Consider the following 25,417-nt stretch of genomic DNA (forward strand, 5'->3'; position numbering starts at 1 on the left):
TGCGGTGTCTGGTTCTTGGGCATTTCGTGGTTTTCTTCAGACACCAGAGAGGCCAGGTGCGCTTCCGAGAGCTCCTCGGGAAGGCGGCCGTTCCGAGGTGCAGGTGTGCTTTAGGGTCAGTTTGGGCCAGCCCACCCGCAGCACTCCCAGCACAGCTTGCTTCTAGCGCCACCCCCGTGTAGGGGAAGCTTTGGAAGAGAGTGAGGTTAGGTAAAGATGGGGCTGCCCGTGTCTCCCCTAGCCACAGCCTACCCACCTGCAGGCACAGCTACCGAGACTGCGTCTAGACCTGGCCGGGTCTCTCCGTGGACCCAGGCTGCCTCAGTGAAGAGCCGCAGCTATGAGGGCTTAGATTTCACACAACTATTAGGCATGAGCCCTGAGGGTAAATGATAGGCCCCCAGGGCAGGGAGGGGCCCTGTTGTAGGAGCTCAGGTGGAAAGGTCCAGTGCTCTTCGGTGGTCACGGCTTGGTCTGGAATCTAGCATGGTGGGTGTGGGAGGGAGAGGGCCAGGGTCCTCCAGGCGACGCTTGGCCGAGGGCAGCATCTCTCCAGCCATGAGTGCGTGGTGAAACACCTTTCTGTAGGGAATAAGTGCAACACGGCGTGTTCTGATCGCTGGGAAATTTGAGGAACTCTGGGCTGAGCATGGTTCTTTACCACGCCAGGCATCGGTGCCTTGACTGCTGCTTCTCTGGAGTTTTGCTGGGTCCCCCAGCCTCTGGACTTAACCCCTTTCCCTAAAGCTCTTTCAGTCATGTCAGAAAAGACATACAGTCTCAGAAATGTTCGGCTAGAGGGTTGGGCAGATTATCAGTGATTGACTTGAAGTGCACAGCATCCCTTTGTAGGGACCTTGCTCGCGTGAGTCCAGTGTCTGATGCCAGGTGGCTGGGAGGATGTTTGGTGTTAGGAAGAGCGTTCTACGGTCTCACTAGCGTGGGGCAGTGAGCAAACCACGGTGGTTCTCGTCATATTTGTCTGTTCTTCGTTTCTCATGGCAGCTTCTCTAGATCAACAAGAGAAGCTTTACAGCAAACAGCCCCTGGAGACCTAGTTGAATTTAGATTAGATTGGTGTTACTCATAAGCAGAGGTTGAATTTAGATTAGATTGGTGTTACTCATAAGCAGAGGTAATTTCTGGACTTTTAAGTAGGACTTGCAAAAACTTGAGCTAGCCGGGTGTGGTGGCACGTGCTTGCAATCCCAGTACTTGGGAAATTGAGACTGGAGGATCATAGGTTCGTGGCCAGCCTTGGCTAATTAGTGAGGCCCTCTATACCTTAGTGAAATTCTGTTAAAAAACGAGAATAATTTAAAAAAATATATGGTTGAGGGTTTAGCTCGGAGGTAGAATGCCTCTGGATTCAATTCCCAATACTGAAAAAAGGGAACAAAACAAAGAAAAAACCAGTTGCATTAGAGTGAATAATTGAGGTTTGATAAAATTGCTGCCAGAATTGTGCGTGGTGGTGCACACTTGTAACCCCAGAACTTGGGAGGTTGAGACAGGAGGATCGCGGCTCATAGCCAGCCTCAGCTACTTAGTGAGGCCCTCTACAACTTAGTGACATCTTGTTTCTAATGAGAATAAAAAAAAAATAGGGCTGGGGGTGTAACATGGAGGTAGAATGCTCCTGGGTTCTACCCCCAGTTCCGCAAAATAAATAAAATTGCTGCCAGAGCGTCATTGAAGAAATTTTTGACTGTCAACCCAGGCTGTCCAACGGCCTTTGCCCTGTAAAGATCCCAGTGGTGGAAAGATGGGTGCAGGTGGGAGCTTTTGGGCCGGGCTGTCTGCTTCTGCCAGAGTCTGGCTGGCCTGGGCGATGACAGCTGCTGGCGGGAGCCTGGGCCTCTGTAAGAGGCGAGGCGGAGGCAGTGACGCTGTCTGAGATGACAGCCTACGGTCGAGTGAAATGCTGATTCGGCTGAGTCTGAAGTGTCCTTTTCAATCCTCAGCACACTTTGTTTGTCACCTTTGAAATAATTACAACCTCACGTGAAGTGGAAAATGTATATAAGATCCCATATGTTGCCATATCTGTTTTGTTAGGCAGAGGCCTTTATTGGTCAGTGACATTCCTTGTATGAGGCTAATTAATTGCTTAGATCTTTCTGAGTTTCAAGTATCTTTTTGTAGGCATTTTGCTTGGCATTTAATGTTTTTAATTCTATGAATGTGAAGAGTTTAGAGCCACTGAAGTGCATTTTCTCTTTTCTCTTTCTTTGTCTTTTTAGTGTGTGTTCGTGCTCAGGATTGAACGCAGGGCCTCTTGCGAGTTAAGCATGCTCTCTGCCACTGAGCTATATACCGCTGGCTCCCAAAATTATTTACATGAAGTTTCATGCTTTTCTGTAAGATAAGTTGGTTCTAAGAATGTGCCTTGCCCATAAGGCTGAGGCCCAGTGTGTCGTTGAGCAGCGTGTGCCCGGCAGTGCCTGGCTCGGGGCCCAGGAGGCACGGCGTTGGTAGGCGTGGTACCACGCTTTATTTCATGTCTAAAGAATAATTTAAGAACTTAACTGTGTGGGGTGGAAAAATTTAAAAAGCATTTAATTATTTTGGTACTGGGGATGGAGCCCAGGGGCATTCTATCTCCAAGCTACACCCTAGCGTCCATCCTCTCCCCTTTTAATTTTTTTTTTTTGGTGGTACTGGGGTTCCTGGAAGCCCTTCTACCTCTGGGCTACACTCCCACGGGCTACACTTCCAGACCTATTTTTTAACTTTTTTATGTGGAAACAGGGTCTCTTAAACCAGCGGGGCTGGCTCCGAACCAGCTCGATCCTCCTGTCTCCGCCTCCCAAGCGCTGGGATTACAAGCGTGCGCCACCATGCCAGGCTCCCCTTTTAATTTTGAAGGAGGGTTTTGCTAAGTGGCTAAGCCTGGCCTTGAACCTGGGATCCTCCAAGTACTATAGGCATGTACCACCAAGCCTGGCTTTAAAAAAAAAGCATTTACATATATATTGATTCATACCAATTGTAACCCTACAAAGCTGAATTAGACAAAATAGATGAGTTTGAAGCATAAACTTTTGGTAAGAGAACATGATTCTTCATCGGTTTCAGTCCGTTTTCTTGTTCTGTGTAAATGGCACCTATGAAGCGCCAGGCTGCGTCTGATTTCATTGGTGTCCTCATGTTGTGGAGGGTTACGTGAAGGCCGGGAGTAGATTTGTAAAACCACAGGTATGAGCCCTGCTGAGGGGCTGACGAATCTTGAGTCTGTAGCCCTGCTTGCACGATATAAAATGCTTAACTACTCAGTGTGCCTCAGTCTCCTAACCTGCAAAGAAACTAAGTACCATCCACCTTTCTACCTTGCAGAGTTTAAATGCTGTCCTGGTGTGTGGTTTGTACGTCCATAAACACGCGTGGCAAACGTTTCTTGCCGGGTTGTTTTAGATATTGCTGTCTTGAAGGAGTTAGACTTGTGGCAGACTCGGTGTCTCTCGGAGAGACGGGCAGCCCTGCCGGGCCAGGCTTGAACTGGGCATTCTTGTAGACGGGAGTCCCTCTTTGAGCTGCTTTCATTGTGAAATATGCCCCGGGTCTGGACCACAGAGCTGCACGCCACCGAGCAGGGATAGAGTGTGAAGGAGTTGGGGATAGGAGTGCTGTCACCAAGACGGAGCTTTATTTTTCTGGTGAAGAATACTCTCTCAGGAGGACTGATGGACATGTTTTCTAAGAACAGATTCAGTTAGTTGCAACCTTGGAGCAATTTCTGCATAAGAAATTGTGCAGAATTGGCCGATCCTGAGAACTCAGTTGTGTGCGTTTTTTGGAGACATGGGTTGTGGGGTCCCGTGGCGATGGCTGCCGGAGTTCCAAGGATGCACGGTAGCAGTGCGTCCTTATTGATGGGCTTTTTAACCTGAGCTCACAGCCCCGTTTGTGCTTTGGGACCCCGGGGTTCAGGGATGTTGAGGACTCCTGGTTTGAATGTAGGGAAAGCCTTTGGGGCCGCCTGTTCAAGGAGCACAGCCCTCAGTGTGGCCCTTGTCCTCACCTTGTCCTCACCGACGCCTGGAACCCCCCACCTCCAGGTGGTGGTTTATGACGCACCAGTGCTGGTCAGTAACAGCCTGGCTGGGTGGCTGTGGGGTGACTGTAGGCTCCCTCACGGTAGTTTGAGGACTGAGCAGACGCGCTGCGGCTCATTGAAGGCCGCGGGCCTGTGGCCTGCACCCCTGCCAATGCTCCGTGAAAGGTGCGGCTTGAACCTGCTAAGACGCGTTGTGCTGGCAGAAACTAAAGTATTAACACTTGATAATGGCTCCTATTCATGTTGAAAATACCACTTCCTTACCTTTAAAAAAGTCACTCCCGTCAAGAGTCTAAGCTTAGTATTTCACAGAAATTGTGAGGTAATGAAAGTGTGTTCCAGTCTGAATCATCTTGCCCGAGTGGTGCTGTGCGGCCAGGGCGAAGGCTGCCCCTCGCCGGCCCCCGAGTGCCCGTGGACTCTGCCCCCCCTGCATTCACTCAGCGTCCCGAAGACTTGGGGAGAAAGGCAGGTGAAGAGACATTGCCACCACAGTGGGCTGTGGCGTCCGAGGGGAAGGCGAGTGCATGCGCCCTCCAGGCCAGGCAGGCCTCAGCGCGCAGGCCGGCCCGCAGCCTGGCCCTCTAGAGGGAGCAGTGCTGTCCTTTCCCCAGGGTCCTAGCAGCTAGGCGGAGGCTGCACGGGGCAGTGCACCCACGCGTGCAGGCGCTCCCGCTAGCGCGGCTCTGACTGACGGCGTGTTTTCTTGCAGACACCAGCTGGCGCTCCGAGGCGACCTTTCAGTTCACTGTCGAGCGCTTCAGCAGACTGAGTGAGTCGGTCCTTAGCCCTCCGTGTTTTGTGCGAAATCTGCCATGGAAGATTATGGTGATGCCACGCTTTTATCCAGACAGACCACACCAAAAAAGCGTAGGATTCTTTCTCCAGTGCAATGCTGAATCTGATTCCACGTAAGAGTTTAAATGATGCAACTAAAATCCACAAATAGTTATATTACATTACTGGAAACCAAATTCGATCGGCCTCACTCAATTTCATTTTCAATTTTCTTGCTGCCTCTACACAGTCCTTTGATTTTTAAATTGTACTAAAAACATCTCTCTCTCTTTAAAAACGACTGGTACGTATTATCCAAAGTAGAATAGTATGTCTTCCCCTTGCAAATAAAAAGCCTGTGTGTGTGAGTCGACCAGCCCGTGGAATCAGGGCCCGTCAGGACTAGCTGACCGCTGGCTAGCTCCAGGCCTTCTCATCCCCAGTGACCTTCGAGGGGCAGGCTGCATCTGCTAGGGCCTCGGAGGATAGACTGAAATATGTCCTGCGCTGGGCGTGGTGGCGCACGCTTGTGTAGTCTCAGCACTTGGGAGGCTGACACAGGAAGATCACAGGTTTGAGGACAGCCTCAGCAAATAGACTCTGAGCAACCTAGTGACACCCCATTTGACTTTTTTTTTTTTTTTTTGCGGGTCTGGGGATGGAACCCAGGGGTATTCGACCTCCGAGCTACACCCCCTGCCCTATTTTTTATTCTTTATTTTGAAACCGAGTCTAACTGAGTTGCAGAGGGCCTCACTAAGTAGCCGAGGCTGTCCGTAAACCGCGATCCTCTGGCCTCAGCCTCCCGAATGCTAGGATGACAAGCGTGTGCCACTATGCCCGGCTTTGAAATCCTATTTGAAAATAAAAATAGGGCTGGGAGTGTGGCTCACAGGTAGAATGCCCCTGAGTTCAATCCCCAGTGCCACAAACAAAGTAAATAAATAAAACATGTCCTGGGGCATTTACCATATATATATGGGCCTCTGGCTTATTTTATGGGAAAAATTTATTCATAAGTTTTTTTAAAAGAGACTTTAAAATGTCTTTAAAGTTGACAAAATCTTATTGGTCCTTCACATGAAAATGAAGATTAAAAACACCCTTCACGTTTTTACGACTAGTTCAAACTTTCTACCCATTAATTTTTTTAAATTTAATCTCAAAGTTTTTGAATCTCAGCTGGTCATGGAGGCACATGCTAGTAGTCCCAGTACTTGGGAAGGTGAGACAGGATCACAGGTTCAAGGCCAACTTGAGCAATATAGCAAGACCCTGTTTTGAAATAAAAAGGGTGAGGAAATAGAACACCTCTGAGTTCAGTCACCAATACCAAAAGAAGAAAAAAAGAAAAAGGGGGGCTGCTGCCGACATGTACCTCTTCTGTCCCGCTCCGCTGCCGGCATGGGCCGGCCCTGATGGGGACGCTCTGCAGAGGGCCTAGCTCCGTGATGGAGTGTGCGGGGTCCTGGGCTGATGCCCCGGCGGGTTCCCAAAGCCATGTTCCTGCAGCAGCCAGCCAGACCTCCCCTTCTGTCTGCCTTATGATGTGACCCTATGAGTGGGCCGGATTCGTCTTCCCCTGCAGGCTTTGGCCTGTATAGTGATTGGGAAAGAGTGAGTTCGCATGTCTTACAAGCATCCCGAGCAAGTAGAAATGCCTGGCTAAGTAACTGTCCTTCCACTTGCTTCAAAAGGCACAAACCATGCCGTAGGCCAGTGCTTAGCACCCACACACAAGGCCCTGATTGAGTCGTACACCTTTCCTGTAGTGGGCTTTAAGGTGATAGACCTTTCTGATTGCCTTTTTTTTCCCCTTTTCTTTTCCTTTTCATACTAGGATGGAATCCAGAGGCATTCCACCTCTGAGCTATATCCCCAAGTCCTCTTTTATTTTTTTAAAAGAGTCTTGCGAAAGATGGTACATATTGGCCACAAACCCGCAATCCTCCTGTCATAGCCCTCTAAGAACTAAGATTGCAGGCCTGTGCCACGAGCTTTTAAGCAGTGGCTCAGAACCCCTTCGTGCCCTGCCCTGTGCCTGGCTGCCTGCACTGGCTGCTCTTGTGGCTGTGACTCGGTGCCCGTGTGTGCTGAGTTCCTTGATGCCGGGCAGGACCGCAGCGGCCCGTGTGCTTAGTCCATGCTCGCACGTAGGGGAAGGTGTGCTGGGAGACCTGAGAGGCACAGGGGACCGTAGAGATGCCAGGAAGGCGGCGCCCAGTCAGTAGAATCCAGAGGTGTGGTCTCTCTTGGCCGACCCCTCCTCGAGGTGCTGTGCATTGAACCCATGGCCTCATATTTGCCAGGCATGTGCTCTACTTTTTCTTTTTTGAACTGGGGATTTGAGGATTGAACCTAGGGGCGTTCTACTTAGCTACATCCCCAGCTCTTTCAATTCTTTATTTTGAAACAGGGTCTCAGTAAGTTGCAGAGGGCCTCACTAAGTAGCTGAGAATGGCCGCGAACCTGTATCAGCCTCTGGCTCCATTCTTTTCGCGTAATTACCTGACCAAATAGTTAACTATTTTGGTTTTTGTCCCCCTCCTCCCAATTACTGGGGTTGACCCAGGGGCACTCCACCACGGAACTCTATCCCTGCCCATTTTAGTTTTCATTCTGAGATCGAGCCTCACTAATCTTTCCATCTCAGCCTCCTAAGGTGGTGATCCTCCTGCCTTAGCCTCCTGAGTAACTGGGATTGCAGGCGTGCACCGCCATGCCTGTGCGCTCCCCTAGTACACTAGAGTGCTAGGGGTTGAACCCCAGGGCTTCGTATGTGCTAGACAAGCACTCTGCTGCTGAGCTACATTCTTAAGATTGAAAGCTTGGTTTTTCAGTTTTGTAGATAGAATTTTGAAATACTGGCCTCAAATCTTAGGACTTTAAAACCATGAGTTAAATCACTGTACTCCACAGGGGTGCCCCCAAATCCCCTTTTCTCTTTTAAGGGTAGATAGAAAGGAACTTGCAGGTTCTGGTTTAGTGTCTTTAAGGACACCCGAGGTCAGCGCTGCGGACTAAGGCTCAGGTGGTTTGTCTTGAACAGGTCATGGTCCTGCCACGCACAGGCCGTGCTGAAGATCATCAACTACAGAGACGACGAGAAGTCCTTCAGCCGCCGCATCAGCCACTTGTTCTTCCACAAAGAAAACGACTGGGGGTTTTCCAATTTCATGGCCTGGAGTGTAAGTAACAGCACTTACAGTGACCTGAGCAGTCTTGTTTGTTCTGCTAATTCTTTTATTCTTGAGATTTGTCCTTGGCGAGTGGGACAGATTGAGAATGTGTTTGGCCCCTTGGCTTAGGTGCTTGATAATACCCATCTAGACTCAAGTCCCAGCTTGAACGACACGTCACAGGGCCTTCCCGACAGGCTGAAGTTCTTCTAAGGACATTAACCCCTCAGTCTCGTCCCGAGTCAGACCAGTACTGGGTGCTTTCATGTGACGAGTTTCACACGAGGTAGCTCATTGTAGCGCCTCCTGCAGAGGTGCTGGCCCGTGGAGTGTTCTTAGGAACGTTCATGCTTCTAGGTTTTCCATCGCTGCTTAATATTACTCCCCGGCCCAAGTTCTCTAGACTCCAATCCCTGCCCTGATGAGCAATGCCAGTTCCTCCTGCCGCACTGTGGCACTGAGCTGAGCCCAACTGCTTCAGGAGAGCCTCCCAGAGGGCCTTGCTTGTACAGACCACAATTTAAAACACACGGAAAGCCAGGCGTGGTGGCACACGCTTGTAATCCCAGCATTCGGGAGGCTGAGACCAGAGGATCGCAATTCGCGGACAGCCTCAGCTACTTAGTGAGGCACTCCATAACTTGGTGAGACCCTGTTTCAAAATAAAGACTAAAAAATAACAGGGCAGGGGGTGTAGCTCGGAGGTTGAATGGTTTCATCCCCAGCCCTGCAAAACACACACACACACACACACACACACACACACACACGGATGCTTCTGATCTAGAAGCAAAACTAGTGTTTTTAAAAGTGATTTTTAGAGCCACGGGTAACAGTGCACACCTATAATTCCAGTACTTTGGAGGCTGAGACAGAAGGACCACAGGTTCAAGGCCAACCTCAGCAATTGAGTAAATCACTGCTTCAAAAAAATAAAGGCGAAGTGTGGTGGCGCACGCTTGTAATCCCCGCGCTTGGGAGGCGAAGACGGGAGGATTGCGCAGGTTCGAAGTCAGCCGTGCTGGCTAAGAGACCCTGTTTCCAAATAAAAATATAAAAAATAGGTGTCTCGGAGTGTAGCCCGGAGGTAGAAGGGTTTCCAGGAACCCCAGACCACCAAAAAAAAAAAAAAAAAAAAAAAAGTAAAAAGGGCTGGGGGTGTAGTTTAGAGAGATATCCTCCTGGGTTTAATCCCCAGTACCAAATAAAAATAAAGAGGACTGGGAATACAGCTTGGAGGCTAGTGCCCCTTTGTTCAATCCCTGGTGCCAAGTAAATCAGTAGTAGAGCTTTCTTCTGTTGAATACAGGGCACAAGGATAATTCTCTTTGGAATAAAGTATTTGTGTGTTCTTGTACACGTTGGATATTCTCACTTATCTCTTACAGGAAGTGACGGATCCTGAGAAGGGATTTATCGATGACGACAAGGTTGTGTTTGAAGTGTTTGTACAAGCGGACGCTCCCCATGGCGTTGCGTAAGTTTTACACTGGGGCTCCTAACAACGCCTTTAGTGCTGAGCTGAAGGCGGCAGTCAGTGTGTAAGAGACACCCGTGTTCCGCACACACGCGTGCTCCGTCTCGCCTCGGCACACACCACGGTGTCTGCTGCACGTTCACCCTCACCAGATGTGCGGGCAATTCCTCTGAGTCCTTCACGCTGGGCTGGAGGGATGTAGCCTGGGTCACTGGGGCAGCCATCTCAGGTCGTAAAGAACTGTGGACGGGTCTGGCTGCATGAGAGCGGCATGTGAAGAGTCACCGCAGAGCTGCTGTGCTGTGGAGGCCCGGCGTGGGGGAGGCCGGGCAGTGCATGGTGGGCGAGGGCTGCAGCCGTGCAGCCCCGGCCTCCCTGAGCCACGGTGCAGCCGAGGCCGGGCCGGGCCTGCTTGCTTGCAGTCTGTGCAGAGGAGGCGGGCGGGTGCTCGAGTGTTCTGCCTTCGGGTCCCATTCTCGCTCCCTGTTAGCACAGGAGGGCTGATATGGGCACAGCTCAGAGGCGGCTTTTTCCTCTAAGCTACCAAGTAGTGGGATGAATGGGAACTCTACATTCCCGTCATTTCCTGCGTGTGCAGCGCTTTGCAGGAAAGACACGTCTTGGCCTTTTTCATGTCTTGCTGACCACACGTGACTTCTGTAATGTGTGTGTGTAATGAAAGTGCTCCTGGAGCACATTTGTATATATATAGGACCCTATCGGCACCTATGGGTGTCATCTTGATGATGGTAGCCGTGTGCGGGATGTGGTGGCCCTCACTGGTAACCACAGCAACTCCAGGGGCTGGGCTAGGCTCGCACGTTAGGGGCCAGCCAGTGAGGTCCTGTCCCGGAATGGAAGGGCTGGGGAGGGAGGAGCTCGGGGTGGCGCTCTTGCCTCGCCTGTGGACAGCTCTGGGCTCAGTTCCAGTACCACAGACAAAGCAAACAGGAGCGCTGCAGAGCATCAGCAGGCGTGTGATCAGCGGCCTGTGCGTCCAGGGACTGTGGAAGAGCCTGCGAGAACGCGGCCCAGTGTCCTTAGTGCTGCGGGCCTGGGGGTGCGGGACCTGGACCCTGCCCCTGCTTGGTCAGGATTAGGAAGGAGGTGATGGTGCAGGATAGTGCCATTCGGCTGCCCCGGCACCACCTCCGCCGCCCCACACGCGTCGCCGAGGCCGGAGGTGTCCTGTGCAGCTTACCCTCAAGCCCGACTGCTCTTTCAGGTGGGACTCAAAGAAGCACACGGGCTATGTCGGTTTAAAGAATCAGGGAGCGACTTGTTACATGAACAGCCTCCTGCAGACCTTATTTTTCACAAATCAACTTCGAAAGGTAAATGAATGGTCTTTCTCTCCTGCATCCTTGCACCACTCTTCTCCGTCAGTATCTTAAAGGTCAGAGTCCCCAGCCCTCTTGTGCCATGGCACTGCCTCCACCAGGAAGGTGTCCCTGGTGCCGGGACACCTATTAGGCCAATAGGTGTTCAGAAAGTGTACCACAGACCTAACTGAAACTATTTGAAATAAGCTTAAAAGTCTCTTTAGAACATGAAAGCCATTAGTGGTAACAGCTGTGAAAGCCTTGACGTTGAAATGGGCGCACTGGAGAACTCCTGGCTGCATCTGCGGCCGCTCCGTCAGCATGTAGACGCGCCCTGGACCTAGCCTGGTGCTACTGGTTACTGCCTCGGTACAGTGCGAGCTGCTCTTGGCAGGGCCTTGGCCTCCTCCGCCCCTCCCATTTCGTTTGTACTCTCAGATAATACCATGATAGGACGATGTGGCAGGGGTAGCAGAATGGGGATAATTCATTTACAATTTTACAGATCTTTTATTCACAAATGATAGTAATTAAAAACATTGTTCTAGGAAATAGGATATGAATTTTGCTCTCAACTTTTTTTTTATTTTGGGCATGGTGGTCCACACTTATCATCCCAGCCCTTGGGAGGCTGAGATGAGGGGGGATCACAGGTTGGAGACCAGCGCCAGCCATTTAGTGAGGCCCTCTGTACCTTAGACGCTGTTTCAGAATGAGTAACACAGGGTTGGCGGTGTCGCTGGATAGAATGCCAGTAGCACACATAAATTTTTTTTTTTTACCTCCTTGTGTTTTCTAGATTATCTCTAAAATCATTGATGGTTTTTCAGATCGTTTTTTTCTACTTTGGGGTTGTTACATGCCTTAGCATTTACCCTGCTCATTGTGATGTTAGAAAGGATGGCTTTCTAAGGATGGCTTTCTGAACGCTCGAATTCTCATTTCTAAATCACTTCTTTCAGGCTGTGTACATGATGCCAACGGAGGGCGATGACTCGTCTAAAAGCGTCCCTTTGGCATTACAGAGAGTGTTCTATGAATTGCAGCACAGTGATAAGCCTGTAGGAACAAAGAAGCTGACAAAGTCATTTGGGTGCGTACCGGGGTCTGCTCGCCTGCTTGTTGAGACGACCGGGCAGGAGACGAAAGTGAGGGAGAACGCAGCGCGGACGGCAAACCGGGAGTCTGGGCTCCTACGTGTCGCAGTGTTTTTAATCTTTGCATTTTATTTCACCTCTAAAAACAGAGGCTTTGTTTTAGATTTTTGCTAGAGAAATAATTCACCACTTAAAAGTTCGATTTTTTTCATCAGAAGCACAGAGGTAACTTGGAAGTGTGTGTGCTCAGAGGCACCACTGCTGGCGGTGAGATGCTCAAAACCGTTTTGTAAAACAATTAGAAACATTTTGCTGTCTGCTGATAAAAGCCAGCTCACCTGTGAATTAGAGCCCCCCCAAAAGAATGAGTTGAAGAATTATAGTTGATTATTCAGTTTCGTTTTTTAACCTAAGTTGCTTTTAATTTACTCATTTGAAGTCTGGAAGTTTAAATAGAGATGTCCATTTTATCTTTGAAAGGTGGGAAACTTTAGATAGCTTCATGCAACATGATGTTCAAGAGCTGTGTCGAGTGGTAAGTTTTAAGCCATAATTGTATGGTTCTTACATTGAAAACTTTGTTACCAAGTAAAACCTCGGGCTTACTTCAGACAACCCCCATCTTTGTTCAGAACCAAACCTAAGCCTGAACAAAAAGGCAGCACCTGTCTAGTTTCGAGCTAGAGAGAACTGTTTTATTTCAAGGTAGAGTGTTAGGGCAACCTTGAGCCAGTAGTAGGCAGTAGGCGTTCACCTGCTTAAGTCAGTGTGTATGTTTATGTGTGTGGGTCATTAAGCTGAGAACCAGATTGGCTTCGGCGAGTGCCCTAGTGGTCCTCAGCCGCCGCAGGGTGGCAACGTCTACGCTGCCATCCAGGCCCCTCCAGCACACCTGCGTTCTCACGGATGCGTACCGAGTGCTGGTGCCTCTCCCCAAACCCTTGTTAGTCACTAGCAAGCGCTCAGTTTCCAGTTGTGATGAAAGACACACACACACACACACACACACACACACACACACACACACACGTGATATGGCTGTTCAAGGTGATTGGCTGGGCAAGGTGTGTTTTCTTTTTTGCAGCACTAGCTGGATTGAATCCAGTTCATTAAATATCCATGGACAAACCAGTCAATCCTGTTGACAGGCTCAACTCATTAATCTCTTGGTGTGGACCATTACGAGTTAAGTTTAGTGATCAATTTACATGCTTTTCCACAGAGGTAAAATGAATATAAAAAAATGCTTCTAAAGACACTACAGATTACTAATTCATTCCAAAGGCTGTATAAAAGGTTAACCTCAACTGTTGCATGTAGATATTTTTGTAAAAATCCAACCAAGGAGAAAGATTCTGTATGTTTTTGATAATTGCATGCCAAAGGTCATGATAGCCTAGAATTGCTTTGACCATTGACATTTTCAAGTATTAAGTTACTGTTACTTAAGCATAAACATGATTCTAAAGTTCAAACCCTCTCTTTCAGTTGCTTGATAACGTGGAAAATAAGATGAAAGGCACCTGTGTAGAAGGCACCATACCAAAATTATTTCGAGGCAAAATGGTGGTATGTGCTTTCTAGTTGTTTGTTTGTGTTTGGTGGTAATGGGATGGAACCCAGGGGCTTTCTACCTCTGGGCTATACTCCCAGACCTATTTTATATTTTATTTGAAAGCATGGTCTCACTAAGTTACTGAGAACCTCACTCAGTAGCTGAGGCCAGCTTCGAACCTGTGCGATCCTCCTGTCTCAGCCTCCCAAGCGGAGGGATTACCAGCATGCGCCACCACACCCAGCTCTGCTTTCTAGTTTTAAAAAATTGGTTTTGATGCCGGGTGTGGTGGCGCACACTTGTAATCCCAGCATTTGGGAGGCTGAGACCGAAGGATCGCGGTTCGTGGACAGCCTCAGCTACTTAGTGCGGCCCTCTGCAACTCAGACCCGGTTTCAAAATAAAGAAAGAAAAAAAAATAGGGCAGGGGGTGTAGCTCAGAGGTAGAATGCCCCTGGGTTCCACCCCCAGACCTGCAAAAAAATAAAAAATGGTTTTGAGATTTTAAAATGCAGAATTGACTTAATACTAAAGCTGTGCTGTGTTTTGTTTGACCACAGTCCTATATCCAGTGCAAAGAAGTAGACTATCGGTCTGACAGAAGAGAAGACTATTACGATATACAGCTAAGTATAAAAGGAAAGAAAAATAGTAAGTTTCACGTACCTCATGGCATGAGTTTTGTTACCATTTCTGCTATGGTTTAGCATATCGTTCACACAAGTGGTCTTTACTGAAATACAGCTCTGGGAGGCGGCTGGTCTAAGGTGGCTGTCCCCTGCAGGCCGCCCACTCAGGCCCTAGGAGCCCCCATCTGAGGGTCTAATGGCCCAGGCTACTCTTGCGCGTTCTAGGAGCATCTTTAAAGGGAATCATGTAGTTTGTGTTTCCCATTCTCTTCTTAAGATACTTGCAGGTAGCATAGTTTGATTTTTTTTTTTAATTGCTCTATAGTCTTCTTTTTTGGGGGTATACTACAAAATTTTGGAAACCGCTCTTATCTAGATGTTTTTGGTGGTTTTCAGATTGAGGTGGCGGGCCCAGGACTGACCTTGTTCGCACCTGCTTACATTTGCAGCACGTTGGGCTGCGGCCTGGTCTGTGGGTTCGGGCCTGGTCTATAGATCCTGGAAGGTCTGTAAAGCTGGCTCCTTTTCACACGGGTGTGTTGGCGGTTAGGTTGGTTTTTTTTTTTATTTTATTTTTTTTTTATTTTGGTGGTGTTGGGGATGGAACCCAGGGACCTTCTACCTCTAGACTACACTCCCAGACCTATTTTATATTTTCTTTGGAAACAGGGTCTCTTAAACCTGCTGAGGCTGGCTTCGAACCTGTGTGATTCTCCCGTTTCAGCCTCCCAAGCGCGGGGATTATAAGCGTGTGTTACCACACCCTGCTAAGTCTTTATTATTTTATTTATTTATTTATTTATTTATTTTTATTTTATTTTATTTTATTTTGGTGGTACTGGGGTTCCTGGAAGCCCTTGTACTTCGGGCCACACTCCCAGACCTATTTTATACTTTTTTATTTTTGGAAACAGGGTCTCTTAAGCCAGCGCGGCTGGCTTCGAACCTGCGCGATCCTCCTGTCTCTGCCTCCCAAGCATGGGGATTACAAGTGTGCACCACCACGCCCGGCTTTTTTTTTTTTTTTTTTTTTTTTTGTTGTTGTTGTTGTTGGTGGTGGTGGTGGTGGTACTGGGGTTCCTGGAAGCCCTTCTACCTCCGGGCTACACTCCCAGACCTATTTTATACTTTTTTATTTTTGGAAATAGGGTCCCTTATGCCAGCGAGGCTGGCTCTGAACCAGTGCAATTCGTCTTTTTTATTTTTGAAACATGGTCTCGCCGAGTTGCGAAGGGCCTCACCAAGTAGCTGCGGCTGTTGGCAAACCGCGATCCTCTGGTCTCCGCCTTCGAATGTTGGGATTACAAGCGTGCGCCACCATGCCCGGCTTAGGAATTATTTTCTTGATTTTAGTGAGATCCCATAGTTGGTTTTGCTTTCCTGATGCTCTGTTACCTGTTATCGCTCCCGTTTGTATACAGTCCACCTACAGCAGGTGTGTGTTGGGGCGTCAGGGCCACCGCCCGGCTGCCTCTGGGGTTCCAGATGACCCTAGAGTTTCCTCGGGGCTTGGAGTCACCACCAGCCTTCGTGTCTGTGCCCGCCAGCTGTCCCCATGCTCGCTCGTGTCATGCTGTCTTACGTGCTTCTTTAGTGTTTCTGACACAGTCCAGGCCTGACCCTTGCCCTGGGCTGCCTTTGGCTGCCCTGGGCTGCCCTCCAGGTCTTGGGGTCAGTGAAGGTGGCAGCGCTACATTTCCCTCAGTCTAGGAGAGGGGAGCCGCTGTCCCTCACTCTAGTCAGGATCTCGCCTGGTTTTCTCAAAGTATTAATAATACACATAACTTGCACCGCATAGGCTGTTATCATAATTGCTGTTTTAGTCTTCACACGGGATGACCTATTTCTCGTTCTCTCTAAGTATTTGAGTCATTTGTGGATTACGTGGCAGTAGAGCAGCTAGACGGCGACAATAAGTACGATGCCGGCGAGCACGGCCTGCAGGTAATGCGGGGCCCTGCAGCGGCCCGCTGCCCTCCCCTCTGCCCCATCCCCATTGTGACACGAGGTGCTCCGGCCCCTCTGCACACTCCGCTGTCTAGAGCGTGGAGTTTCTGTCTCCACAATGTGGTCCGGCCGAGGGGGCATGAGCTGGAGTGCAGCGCCATGTTGACTACGGACGTCCTCCGGGAGGTGGGGGATCACCAGGGGCCTGCAGAGGTTTTCTTTACCAATATCCTGTTCCGTGGTGGTGGTGTCCTGGTCACACAGTTTCCTAGTCATTTGGACTCTCTTATTTACCCCAGGACTCCCCTTTTAATGCATCTAGTTTTCTGAAGGTTGCAGCTTCTAGGGTAAGAGTCCTTCTTAGGCCCATGGTCCCACAGGGCTCTGGCCCTCTGCTGGAGCTGTGAGTTTCCTGGACCATTGGCCGGCCAGTCTGCTGAGAGGCCCGGCTCCTGCAGCCAACCACCCCGGGTCTTATTCTGCAGCCTTATAAACTGGACTCATTGGCTCAAATTATGTTATGATTAAGGCTTTTCAGATGGGCCAGTTGCACCCTTATGGTGTTGGTGGTCTCCGTTTTGGAGCAGGGAACACATCCGCTCTCCCGCTAGACCAGCCCACCCAGGGCGCTGAGTTGTAAATAGCAAAGTGTGCAGATATTAGAGCTTTGCCAGTTGGGTGTGCAGAGTATTTGTTAGCTCACAGGAGTTGTTCTGGGGGCCAGGTGAGCAGTAGATACAGCTGGGGGGGGGCCAGTGGTGGAGATGCAGGCTGGTCTCTCAGGCCACTCCTCCGTGTGGACCAGGGTCACTCCTGTACACCAAAGAACGTTGCCAAATAGGTGTGTCATGTCAGAGCCTCAGGGCCTCCAGGTCTCTGGCCTTTCTTGGAGATAGGGGTTTACAGCCTGAAGAAAGATCTGATTTGGAAATTCAGCGGTGTCAGACAAGCCACGAGGGCCCTGCCTGCCCACAGGCTAAGTGTCAAGGTCTCACCTCAGTCTAGTGAGGACCAAGGAGACCTGGGCGAGGGGAGCAGGATAGATGGAGGTGGAGGGCAGCCGCGGGCCATGGCGTCTCTCCAGCTGGACCCTCCTTGAGGTGGGTGTGCTCTGGCTGCAGAGGCTGGCCCTCCCTGGGGAGGGGCCTGCTGGGTGGCCTGGAGCGCAGGGCGCAGCAGCGTGCGTGATGGGAGGGACTGGGGAGTCAGGCTGTTCTCGCGATCCTGCCAGCCACCCTGTGTTCATTTCACTTGTTCTGAGCAGGGCTTCCAGGAGCATACCTAATCTAACGTAACCGTTACCATAATTTTCTGCTTTTCCACGTAACAATTTTTCTGTGGTTCTCCATATTTTTCAGAGTGCTTAATTGCTATGCACTATGGCAGCAAATGGCTGTTTTCATCAACCCTCCCCCATTGCTGGGCAGCCAAGCCAGAATGTAATCTCCCACACTGTACGGCAGAGACCTGGTGTAGACCAAAACAGACATTTTAATTAATTAATTTATTTATTTATTTTTGTGGTGGTACTGGGTTCCTGGAAGCCCCTTTACCTCCGGGCTACACTCCCAGACCTATTTTATATTTTTTTACTTGGAAACAGCGAGGCTGGCTCAGAACCAGCGCGATCCTCCTGTCTCCGCCTCACAAGCACGGGGATTACAAGCACGCGCCACCACACCTGGCCAAAACAGACAGTTTAAAAGCACCCTAATATGATAGCTAAACTTCCTTGCCTGTCCCCAACCCAAGTCCCCAAACATGTTCAGTGGTGCTGAAACAGTACTGAATCTTACTGCTTCAAGAAATAGTGGGGGCAGGCGCCGTGGTACATGGCAGTGGCCCAGCACCCCAGCAGGTTAAAGTAGGAGGACTGTGGATTCATGGCCAGCCAGGACAGTGAAGCAAACACCGGAGCCAAACATGTGCACGCTTGCAATATCAGCACTTGGGAAGCTAAGACAGGAAGGTCACAGGTTCAAAGCCAGCCTCAACAACTTAGGCCCTCAGCAACTTATTGAGAGCCTGCTTCAAAATAAAAGAACAAAATAGGACTGGGGTGTAGCTCAGAGGTGGAATGCCCCTGGCTTTCATCCCCAGTACCACACACAAAAAATAAAAGCTGGGGGTTATATCTCAGTGGTAGAGCGCCCCTGAGTTCAGTCTTCAGTCCTGCGAAAAGAACAGAGTAGAGGTGAACTAAGCTTGTGTTTCTTCTCTCTGTTCAGGAAGCAGAAAAAGGTGTGAAATTCCTAACGTTGCCACCAGTGTTACATCTGCAACTGATGAGATTTATGTATGACCCTCAGACGGACCAAAATATCAAGATCAATGACAGGTAGTCTGCAGCGGGGTGTAAGCGGCCGGGGCGCGCTGTGTCTGTGTTTTCAGCTGTCTCTGGGTCTCTCATGCTCTTCTGCCTTTGGGCTGCGGCCTCCAGCTGGCAGCCCCCTCCCAGGGTGCTTCCCTGGCCCCAGGCCTCTGCGTGGCAGACTAAAGTCTCTAAGGATGAAGGTTATTCCTGTTTTATACGGATTGGCACTTGCTGGCATCTCTAAGAAGTTGGATTTTGCCACAATGTAGATATTACCACAGACTAGTGCATTCCCTGATATTCTGTAATCTCTCCGTTGGTGGTTACCTTCTAGAATGTGCTAGAATTTTCAGCAGCCCGGAAGTACTTGGATGCGTGCCCTAGTTTTCCAGATTCTTCAGGTAACAGGTGTAAGAGTGATAATGATGGAGGGAGATAATGCAGACCTCTTTATCTCATTGAGGATACCAAGATTTCCCCTGATTCGCTTGAGCACCAGCTTTGCGCAGGGTAGAGGGTGGTCAGGCACCCTTCACACTGGGGAGTGTGACCCACTGGTCCTTGGCCTGCTCACACGCTTTTCTATGGTGTGTGTGAGAGCCTGTCCCCGGTAGCCCTCCCCCTCTCCGCCGGGTGGCCCTAGACCAGTATCACCACTGCTATGTTTAGTTCCACCCTCCCCGTGTTTTTGTTTCTGTTGTTGGAATTTGTTGTCAGTGTTTAAGAAATCATGAGATCTCACACAAATGTCCAGATTTCTGGCTTTGTTCTACAACTCAGGACATTTGGCCACACAGGGCTGCGGCTCTCGGAGGTGGTGGTGCTGGGTCCGAGAGCGGAGCCAGCCCTGTGCACCCGATCTGTCCTCCCCTTGGGCCTGCCCTGCCTCCTCATCCTCCCTGCCTCTCTCACCCTGGTGATGAGATTCGGTCAGCTAGATCCCACAGTGTGGAGCTAGCGCTTGCGGGGCAGGGCCCAGGGTAGGTGCCTGCGGAAGGTGGAGCCAGGGCGTCCTGTTTCCTGTCTGTCTTCTCGGGCTTTCCCATGCTTCTCCGGGTCAGCTGTCCTCGGTAGTCTAGCTCCTGGGTCTTCAGACTCGGGTACTCATGAGAAGGTCAGTGTGAGCTTATCACACAACTGACTGTCCGTTAGGTCCTTGGACTTGAGACTCTGGTGTCTCACGGGTATTTGGGCCAAATGCAGCCTCAGCGGGGAGGGCTAAACGCGCGGTATGTGCGTGTATGCCTCTGCCGTCGTGTGCCCCGTAAAGATGCATGACGACAGCGCACAGTCTTTATGTTGACCTGAAGAGCTGACCCATTTTCTCATAAGTAGGGGGCTGCCTCAGTGGTAGTTCAGATTGCCTCTGAGTCAAATTCATTTTTCTTCACTAAAGAAAAGTAGTCATTAATTAAAAAGGCCTTAATAAATAAAGCTGAAAGGTGTGTATAAATGAGTGGTGGTTTCATTTTTAAGTGTTGGTTTTGTTTTAACAGGTTTGAGTTTCCAGAGCAGTTACCACTTGATGAGTTTTTGCAGAAAACCGATCCTAAGGACCCTGCGAATTATATTCTGCATGCAGTCCTGGTGCACAGTGGAGATAACCATGGCGGACATTATGTGGTGTATCTCAACCCCAAAGGGGATGGCAAGGCAAGTGTGGGGCCCCGGGCGATGCCCATCAGGAAAGCCAGCTGCCGGGTGCCCTTGCGTTTCTGCTTTGTGAGCTTGGTAGGCGAGGACGCCTGGCCCCTGTTGGGTCCGTGTAGTGGTCTCCTGTACAAAGTGCTGTTTTCCAGTTTATTTAACTGCCTCTACTTTAAAGGTAGGGATGGCACTTCTGTTAGTAACGGACCCTTGGACCTCACAGAATCCTTTCGCAGTTTTCAGCTGCACACGCCTTAAGCCATGGGCCTGAGCGGGGCACGGTGGCATGGACCTCCTCCTGTCATCTCTGTGACCCTGCGAGCCCCGAGGGCTTTACTGCCTGGCAGATGAGGGTCAGAACTTGTGTCTAAGGCTGCAGGGCCAGCAAGTAACTGCAAGGGTCGACCACCTTTCCCCTGGCATTTGACTTTTAAAGTGGCTCCAAGATAAGGCACTGGAAGATAATAGATACTGCTTAGGTACGAGCCGGGTCGGCTTTCTAAGTCCTGGGTTATGCCATGGGGGAGAACAAAATGCCCCTACAGGGTTATAAAGGCACGGCAGGAAATGTTTGCCATTTGAGATAGGTGTGCTTATGGCAGTGTGTGTGTGTTACTGTGGATTGAACCCAGGGGCATTCTACCTCTGAAATACACCCCAGCCCTATTTTTAATTTTTAATTTTGTTAAATTGCTGACAGCCTCACTATATTGCTGAGGCTAACTTCAAATGCACAGTCCTCCTGTCCTGGGATTATGGGCATGTGCCACAGTTCTACAGAGGTGTTGCTGTCAGCGGATTAAACCTATGTGGGAAGTGGGCTATTTGAGTTGATTATAAAAATTGCTATTGGGCCGGGTGTGGTGGCGCACGCTTGTAATCCCTGCGCTTGGGAGGCTGAAACAGGAGGATCGCACAGGTTCGAAGCCAGCCTCAGCTACTTAGTGAGGCTCTCAGCAACCTAGTAAGACCCTGTTTTCAAATAAAATATAAAAATAAGGTCTGGGAGTATAGCCCAGAGGCAGAAAGCCTCTGGTTTCCACCCCCATGACCACCAAAAAAATAAAAATTGTTATTTGGCGGATAGTAGTGCTCGGCGGCACCGAGTGTCAACTGAGGTGGGCAGATGCCCAGGGCACCTTGTCTGAGGCTGGAGGCGGTGCCCGCATGCCCCCCTGGTCCGTAGTGCCTGCCGCTTGGCCCTGATGTCTGGCTGCTTTCCTTGCAGTGGTGTAAATTTGATGACGACGTGGTGTCCAGGTGCACTAAAGAAGAAGCAATCGAGCACAACTACGGGGGTCATGACGACGACCTCTCTGTCCGACACTGCACTAACGCTTACATGCTGGTGTACATCAGGGAGTCGAAACTGAGTGAGTGCGCTTGGTGTCTGCTCTTTTCTCTACTGTGAGGAACTCACCCAGCTGTGCCATGAATCCCTCAACCCCCATGGTATTTTATGCCAATAAAATATAATCAGTGCCAGGCGTGGTGGCCCATGCTTGTAATCACCGCGCTTGGGAGGCGGAGACAGGAGGATCACACAGGTTTGAAGTCAGCCGCGCTGGCTTAAGAGACCCTGTTTCCAAAAATTAAAAAAAAAATAGGTCTGGGACTGTAGCCAGGAGGTAGACGGATTTCCAGGAACCCCAGTACCACCAAATTAATTAATTAATTAATTAAAATATAATCAATATGCAGCAGAGAGCAGTGGGCCAAGCTGTTTCCTGTCCAATGCCTTCTCTGCTAATTAGACCTATTTCACATCGCAAAACTCTTGGGATCGGGTACCAAGTTATTTCACTTTAGTAGATGACTTTTAGTGGCCGAGAATCAGGACCTGGTGAGAGGAGGGTCAGGTCGGCACCCAGGTGAATGAGGATGTGTCTGTCCTGCAGGTGAAGTTTTACAGGCCGTCACAGACCACGATATCCCTCAGCAGTTGGTGGAGCGATTGCAAGAAGAGAAGAGGATCGAGGCCCAGAAGCGGAAGGAGCGGCAGGAAGCCCACCTCTATATGCAAGTGCAGGTCAGCTCCCCCTCGGCCTTCTGGTCCCCAGGGCGGGGTCCCCATGGCCAGGGAGAGGGAGCCGCACAGGCGCTGGCCCGCACTTGGCCTCTGTCCGGAGCGTTGCAAAGCCCCTTCGCTCAGGCCACTTCTGGAATGTGCATCCAGTTCAGGGATAAGGGCTGAGGTGTGAACAGAGACGCAGGCCACAGAGGGCCTCAGAACCGAGGAGGCCGGTCTGGAGGAGGCCCACCGGCAGGCATAGTCGGTGTGGCTGGGGCCCAGGGAGGAGTCGCACGGTTGAGCGCACTGGGATGGGAGCGTGTTTTCTGGATGCTGGACTGAGTGGCAGGCTCAAGGCTCCCGTGCTTGGTGTTCTGAAGGTTCTTTGGGAGCAGAGCTTGGCTTAAGCATGTGCTTAGCAGCCACCTTGTGCTGTGTCAGCTCCAAGGTCTCTTCTGTGCTCCCGTGCCGTTTCAGATCGTCGCAGAGGACCAGTTCTGCGGCCACCAGGGGAACGACATGTACGACGAGGAGAAGGTGAAGCACACGGTGTTCAAGGTCCTCAAGAGCGCCTCCCTCTCCGAGTTCGTTCAGAGCCTCTCCCAGACCATGGTGCGTGCCGGCCTCCCCGATCGCTTCTCACTCTTCCCGACTGCTTGGGGGCTTGGCGTCCGGGTGCAGGCACCGCAGAGGAGTGGCGAGACTCGGCTCCTGTAGAGCACGGAGGGCAAGAAAGGGCTCCTGACTGGGCAGGAGCGCCACGGGCTTCCAGAGCACGTCTCTGCCCGTGTGCTGGCGTCCCGGAGAATCCCTATAGAGGCGGGCCTGCGAGCGCTGCCCGCCCCACCGCCGCCAGCCGTGAAGTGGGTGCCCGAGCCTCGGATGCTAGTCACCCTAAGGAAGGGGTCAGAGCTGTCCAGATCAGGGCGAGGAGTTGTTACTATTTTTTCCTTTTAATTACCAGTTCATTAAGTTGATATTGAAATATGTAGTTGTTTTTGCCTTCGTTAACTTCTCATTTTCTTTCAGGGATTTCCACAAGATCAGATTCGACTATGGCCCATGCAAGCACGGAGTAATGGAACCAAGCGACCCGCGATGCTAGATAACGAAGCCGACGGCAATAAAACAGTAAGTATCGTTGGTGCTGGGGGTCTGGTGTGGGCGCGGGGGAGGCTTTGTCGCCGCGGTTGGCACACTGTGTGGCCCCTGCCCTGCTCAGTAGAACCGGACCTTGCCTGCGGTGCTTAAGTGTAGATTTCACGCTGACCTAAGTGAGTAGCCGCATCTAAAATCAGCATCTCTTTTGGAAATAGATGATTGAACTGAGTGATAATGAAAACCCTTGGACAATATTCCTGGAAACTGTTGACCCCGAGCTGGCTGCTAGTGGAGCAACATTACCCAAATTTGATAAAGACCGTAAGTGCCACGCAGTGCCCCACGGGTAGATGGCAGAGCTGGGTCCTGGGTCGCTCTGGGCACAGGGCGGGCCCTCCTCCCGCAGAGGTCTGGCGGCTGGCCCCGCGGCGCGCCCGGCTCCTGTCCAGCGCTTCTTGATGGAATCACCTGGGGCTCGCTGCAGGCGGTCCATGAGGCCAGGGCCGGCAGCGGCGGAGCGAGTGGCCAGGCCTGGCTCTTGCCCGCATCCTGCTCGCCTCCTTCTCAGATCAGATAGGGCAGGGTCACAGGTGTCTGTTGGGGTCAGGTAGTAAGTATTTTAGTCTCTGGGCATTTGGCCTGGTGGCCATTGCTGCTCTAACGTTAACAGTCTCCTCGGATGGGTGGCTGTGTTCCGCCTCAGCTTTACAAACAAGCTGACCCTTGCAGTGAAGTTGCAGGTTGGTGCCTTTGGCATAGTCACGGCCTTTAGGCCAAAGCCCCACAGCAGTGATACTCACCCAGCTGGTCGGTGCTGGGTCTCTAACGGAGTAGCCCGGTCTCCTGGCGCGCCTCTTCTGACCCTGGAACCTCCAGGGCATCCGCTGCCATTCCGATGTCGCTGAACTGCGAGGCTCACGTAGTTCTTTGCTTTTTACTAACTTTTCTGCTAAGAGTCTAATGGCCTGTTCATCAACTTGTAGACGATGTAATGTTGTTTCTGAAGATGTATGATCCTAAAACACGGAGCTTGAATTACTGTGGGCACATCTACACACCCATATCCTGTAAAATACGTAAGTCCTGGCTGCACCTGCCCACTAAGTAGATTTTGCTCGGTTTACTACAACCTTGGGTTAAAATATCTTTTCTTTATCCTAGGTGACTTGCTCCCAGTTATGTGTGACAGAGCAGGGTTTATCCAAGACACTAGCCTTATCCTCTATGAGGTTTGCATCATTTCTCTTTCATAATCAATGTGTGCTCAATAGTTGGGATATTTGTTTTTCTGGCCCTTTGTTTCTTGATTACGTTAACTCAGGGCCTCTGGTGGTAGTCTTGGGAATTACAAATTTTTATTTTGTATGTATGTATGTATGGTGGTGCTGGAGAGTGAAATCCAGGGGCAGGCTACATCCAATCTACGCCCCTAGCCTTTATTTATTTATGGTACTGGGGATTGAACCCAGAGGCATTCTACCTCTAAGCTCTATCCCCAGCCCCTTTTCTTTACTCTTTATTTTGAGACAAGGTCTTACTAAGTCACAGAGGACCTCATTAAGTAGCTGAGGCTGGCTGCACACCTGTGATCATCCTGTCTCAGCCTCTCAAGTACTAGGATTACAAGCGTGTGCCACCACGCCTGGATTTATTTATTTATTTATTTATTTATTTATTTATTTATTTAATTTGGAGACAAGGTCTCCCTAGATTGATGAGCGTCTCACTACTTCTTGAGGTTGTCCTTGATTCTGTAATCCTCCTGTCTCAGCCTCCGAAGTCCTGGGATTGCAGACAGGTGCCACCACACCTGACTACACATTCTTAAATATGTGATTTTTAACTATGTGGGATCAGTGATTACTAGAAACGTTTGCTTGTTTTTCCCACTGGCATAACTTATTAAAAGTGTGAGCTAGCCGGGCGTGGTGGCGCACGCTTGTAATCCCCGCACTTGGGAGGCAGAGACAGGAGGATCGCGCAGGTTCGAAGCCAGCCGTGCGCGCTGGCTTAGGAGACCCTGTTTCCAAATAAAAATATAAAATAGGTCTGGGAGTGTAGCCCGGAGGTAGAAGGGCTTCCAGGAACCCCAGTACCACCACCACAAAAAAAAAAAAAAGTGTGAGCTAGGAGCTGGGTGTGGTGGTGCACGGTTGTAATCCCAGCACTTGGGAGGCTGGGACAGGAGGATTGTGTAGGTTCAAAGCCAACCTCAGCTACTTAGATTTTCAGCAACTCACTGAGACCCTGTTTCCAAGTAAATTATAAAATAGGTCTGGGGTTGTAGCCCAGAGTTAGAAAGCC

At 50.3% G+C, this 25,417-nt stretch overlaps 1 protein-coding gene across 2 annotated transcripts in view; it reads left to right on the top strand.

The window, feature by feature from the left end:
* The window catches only part of USP7 (ubiquitin specific peptidase 7), a gene marked incomplete at both ends in the record, with an annotated part of 60,948 nt that overhangs the window by 29,607 nt on the left and 5,924 nt on the right, over nt 1-25,417 (top strand). For both annotated transcript variants that reach the window (XM_080702815.1, XM_080702816.1), the window contains 18 exons: nt 4,770-4,968; nt 7,884-8,022; nt 9,402-9,490; nt 10,716-10,824; nt 11,775-11,905; nt 12,390-12,444; nt 13,398-13,478; nt 14,025-14,115; nt 15,955-16,037; nt 18,269-18,378; nt 19,851-20,007; nt 21,230-21,374; nt 21,900-22,030; nt 22,490-22,624; nt 23,042-23,143; nt 23,329-23,434; nt 24,097-24,189; nt 24,275-24,342. In XM_080702815.1, the coding sequence (XP_080558941.1) occupies nt 4,770-4,968; nt 7,884-8,022; nt 9,402-9,490; nt 10,716-10,824; nt 11,775-11,905; nt 12,390-12,444; nt 13,398-13,478; nt 14,025-14,115; nt 15,955-16,037; nt 18,269-18,378; nt 19,851-20,007; nt 21,230-21,374; nt 21,900-22,030; nt 22,490-22,624; nt 23,042-23,143; nt 23,329-23,434; nt 24,097-24,189; nt 24,275-24,342 (2,024 nt within the window). The remainder of the gene's footprint in view (nt 1-4,769; nt 4,969-7,883; nt 8,023-9,401; nt 9,491-10,715; nt 10,825-11,774; nt 11,906-12,389; nt 12,445-13,397; nt 13,479-14,024; nt 14,116-15,954; nt 16,038-18,268; nt 18,379-19,850; nt 20,008-21,229; nt 21,375-21,899; nt 22,031-22,489; nt 22,625-23,041; nt 23,144-23,328; nt 23,435-24,096; nt 24,190-24,274; nt 24,343-25,417) is intronic.

Source organism: Muscardinus avellanarius (genome assembly GCF_963383645.1).
Source record: "Muscardinus avellanarius genome assembly, chromosome: 10".
Classification (NCBI taxonomy): Eukaryota; Metazoa; Chordata; class Mammalia; order Rodentia; family Gliridae; genus Muscardinus; species Muscardinus avellanarius.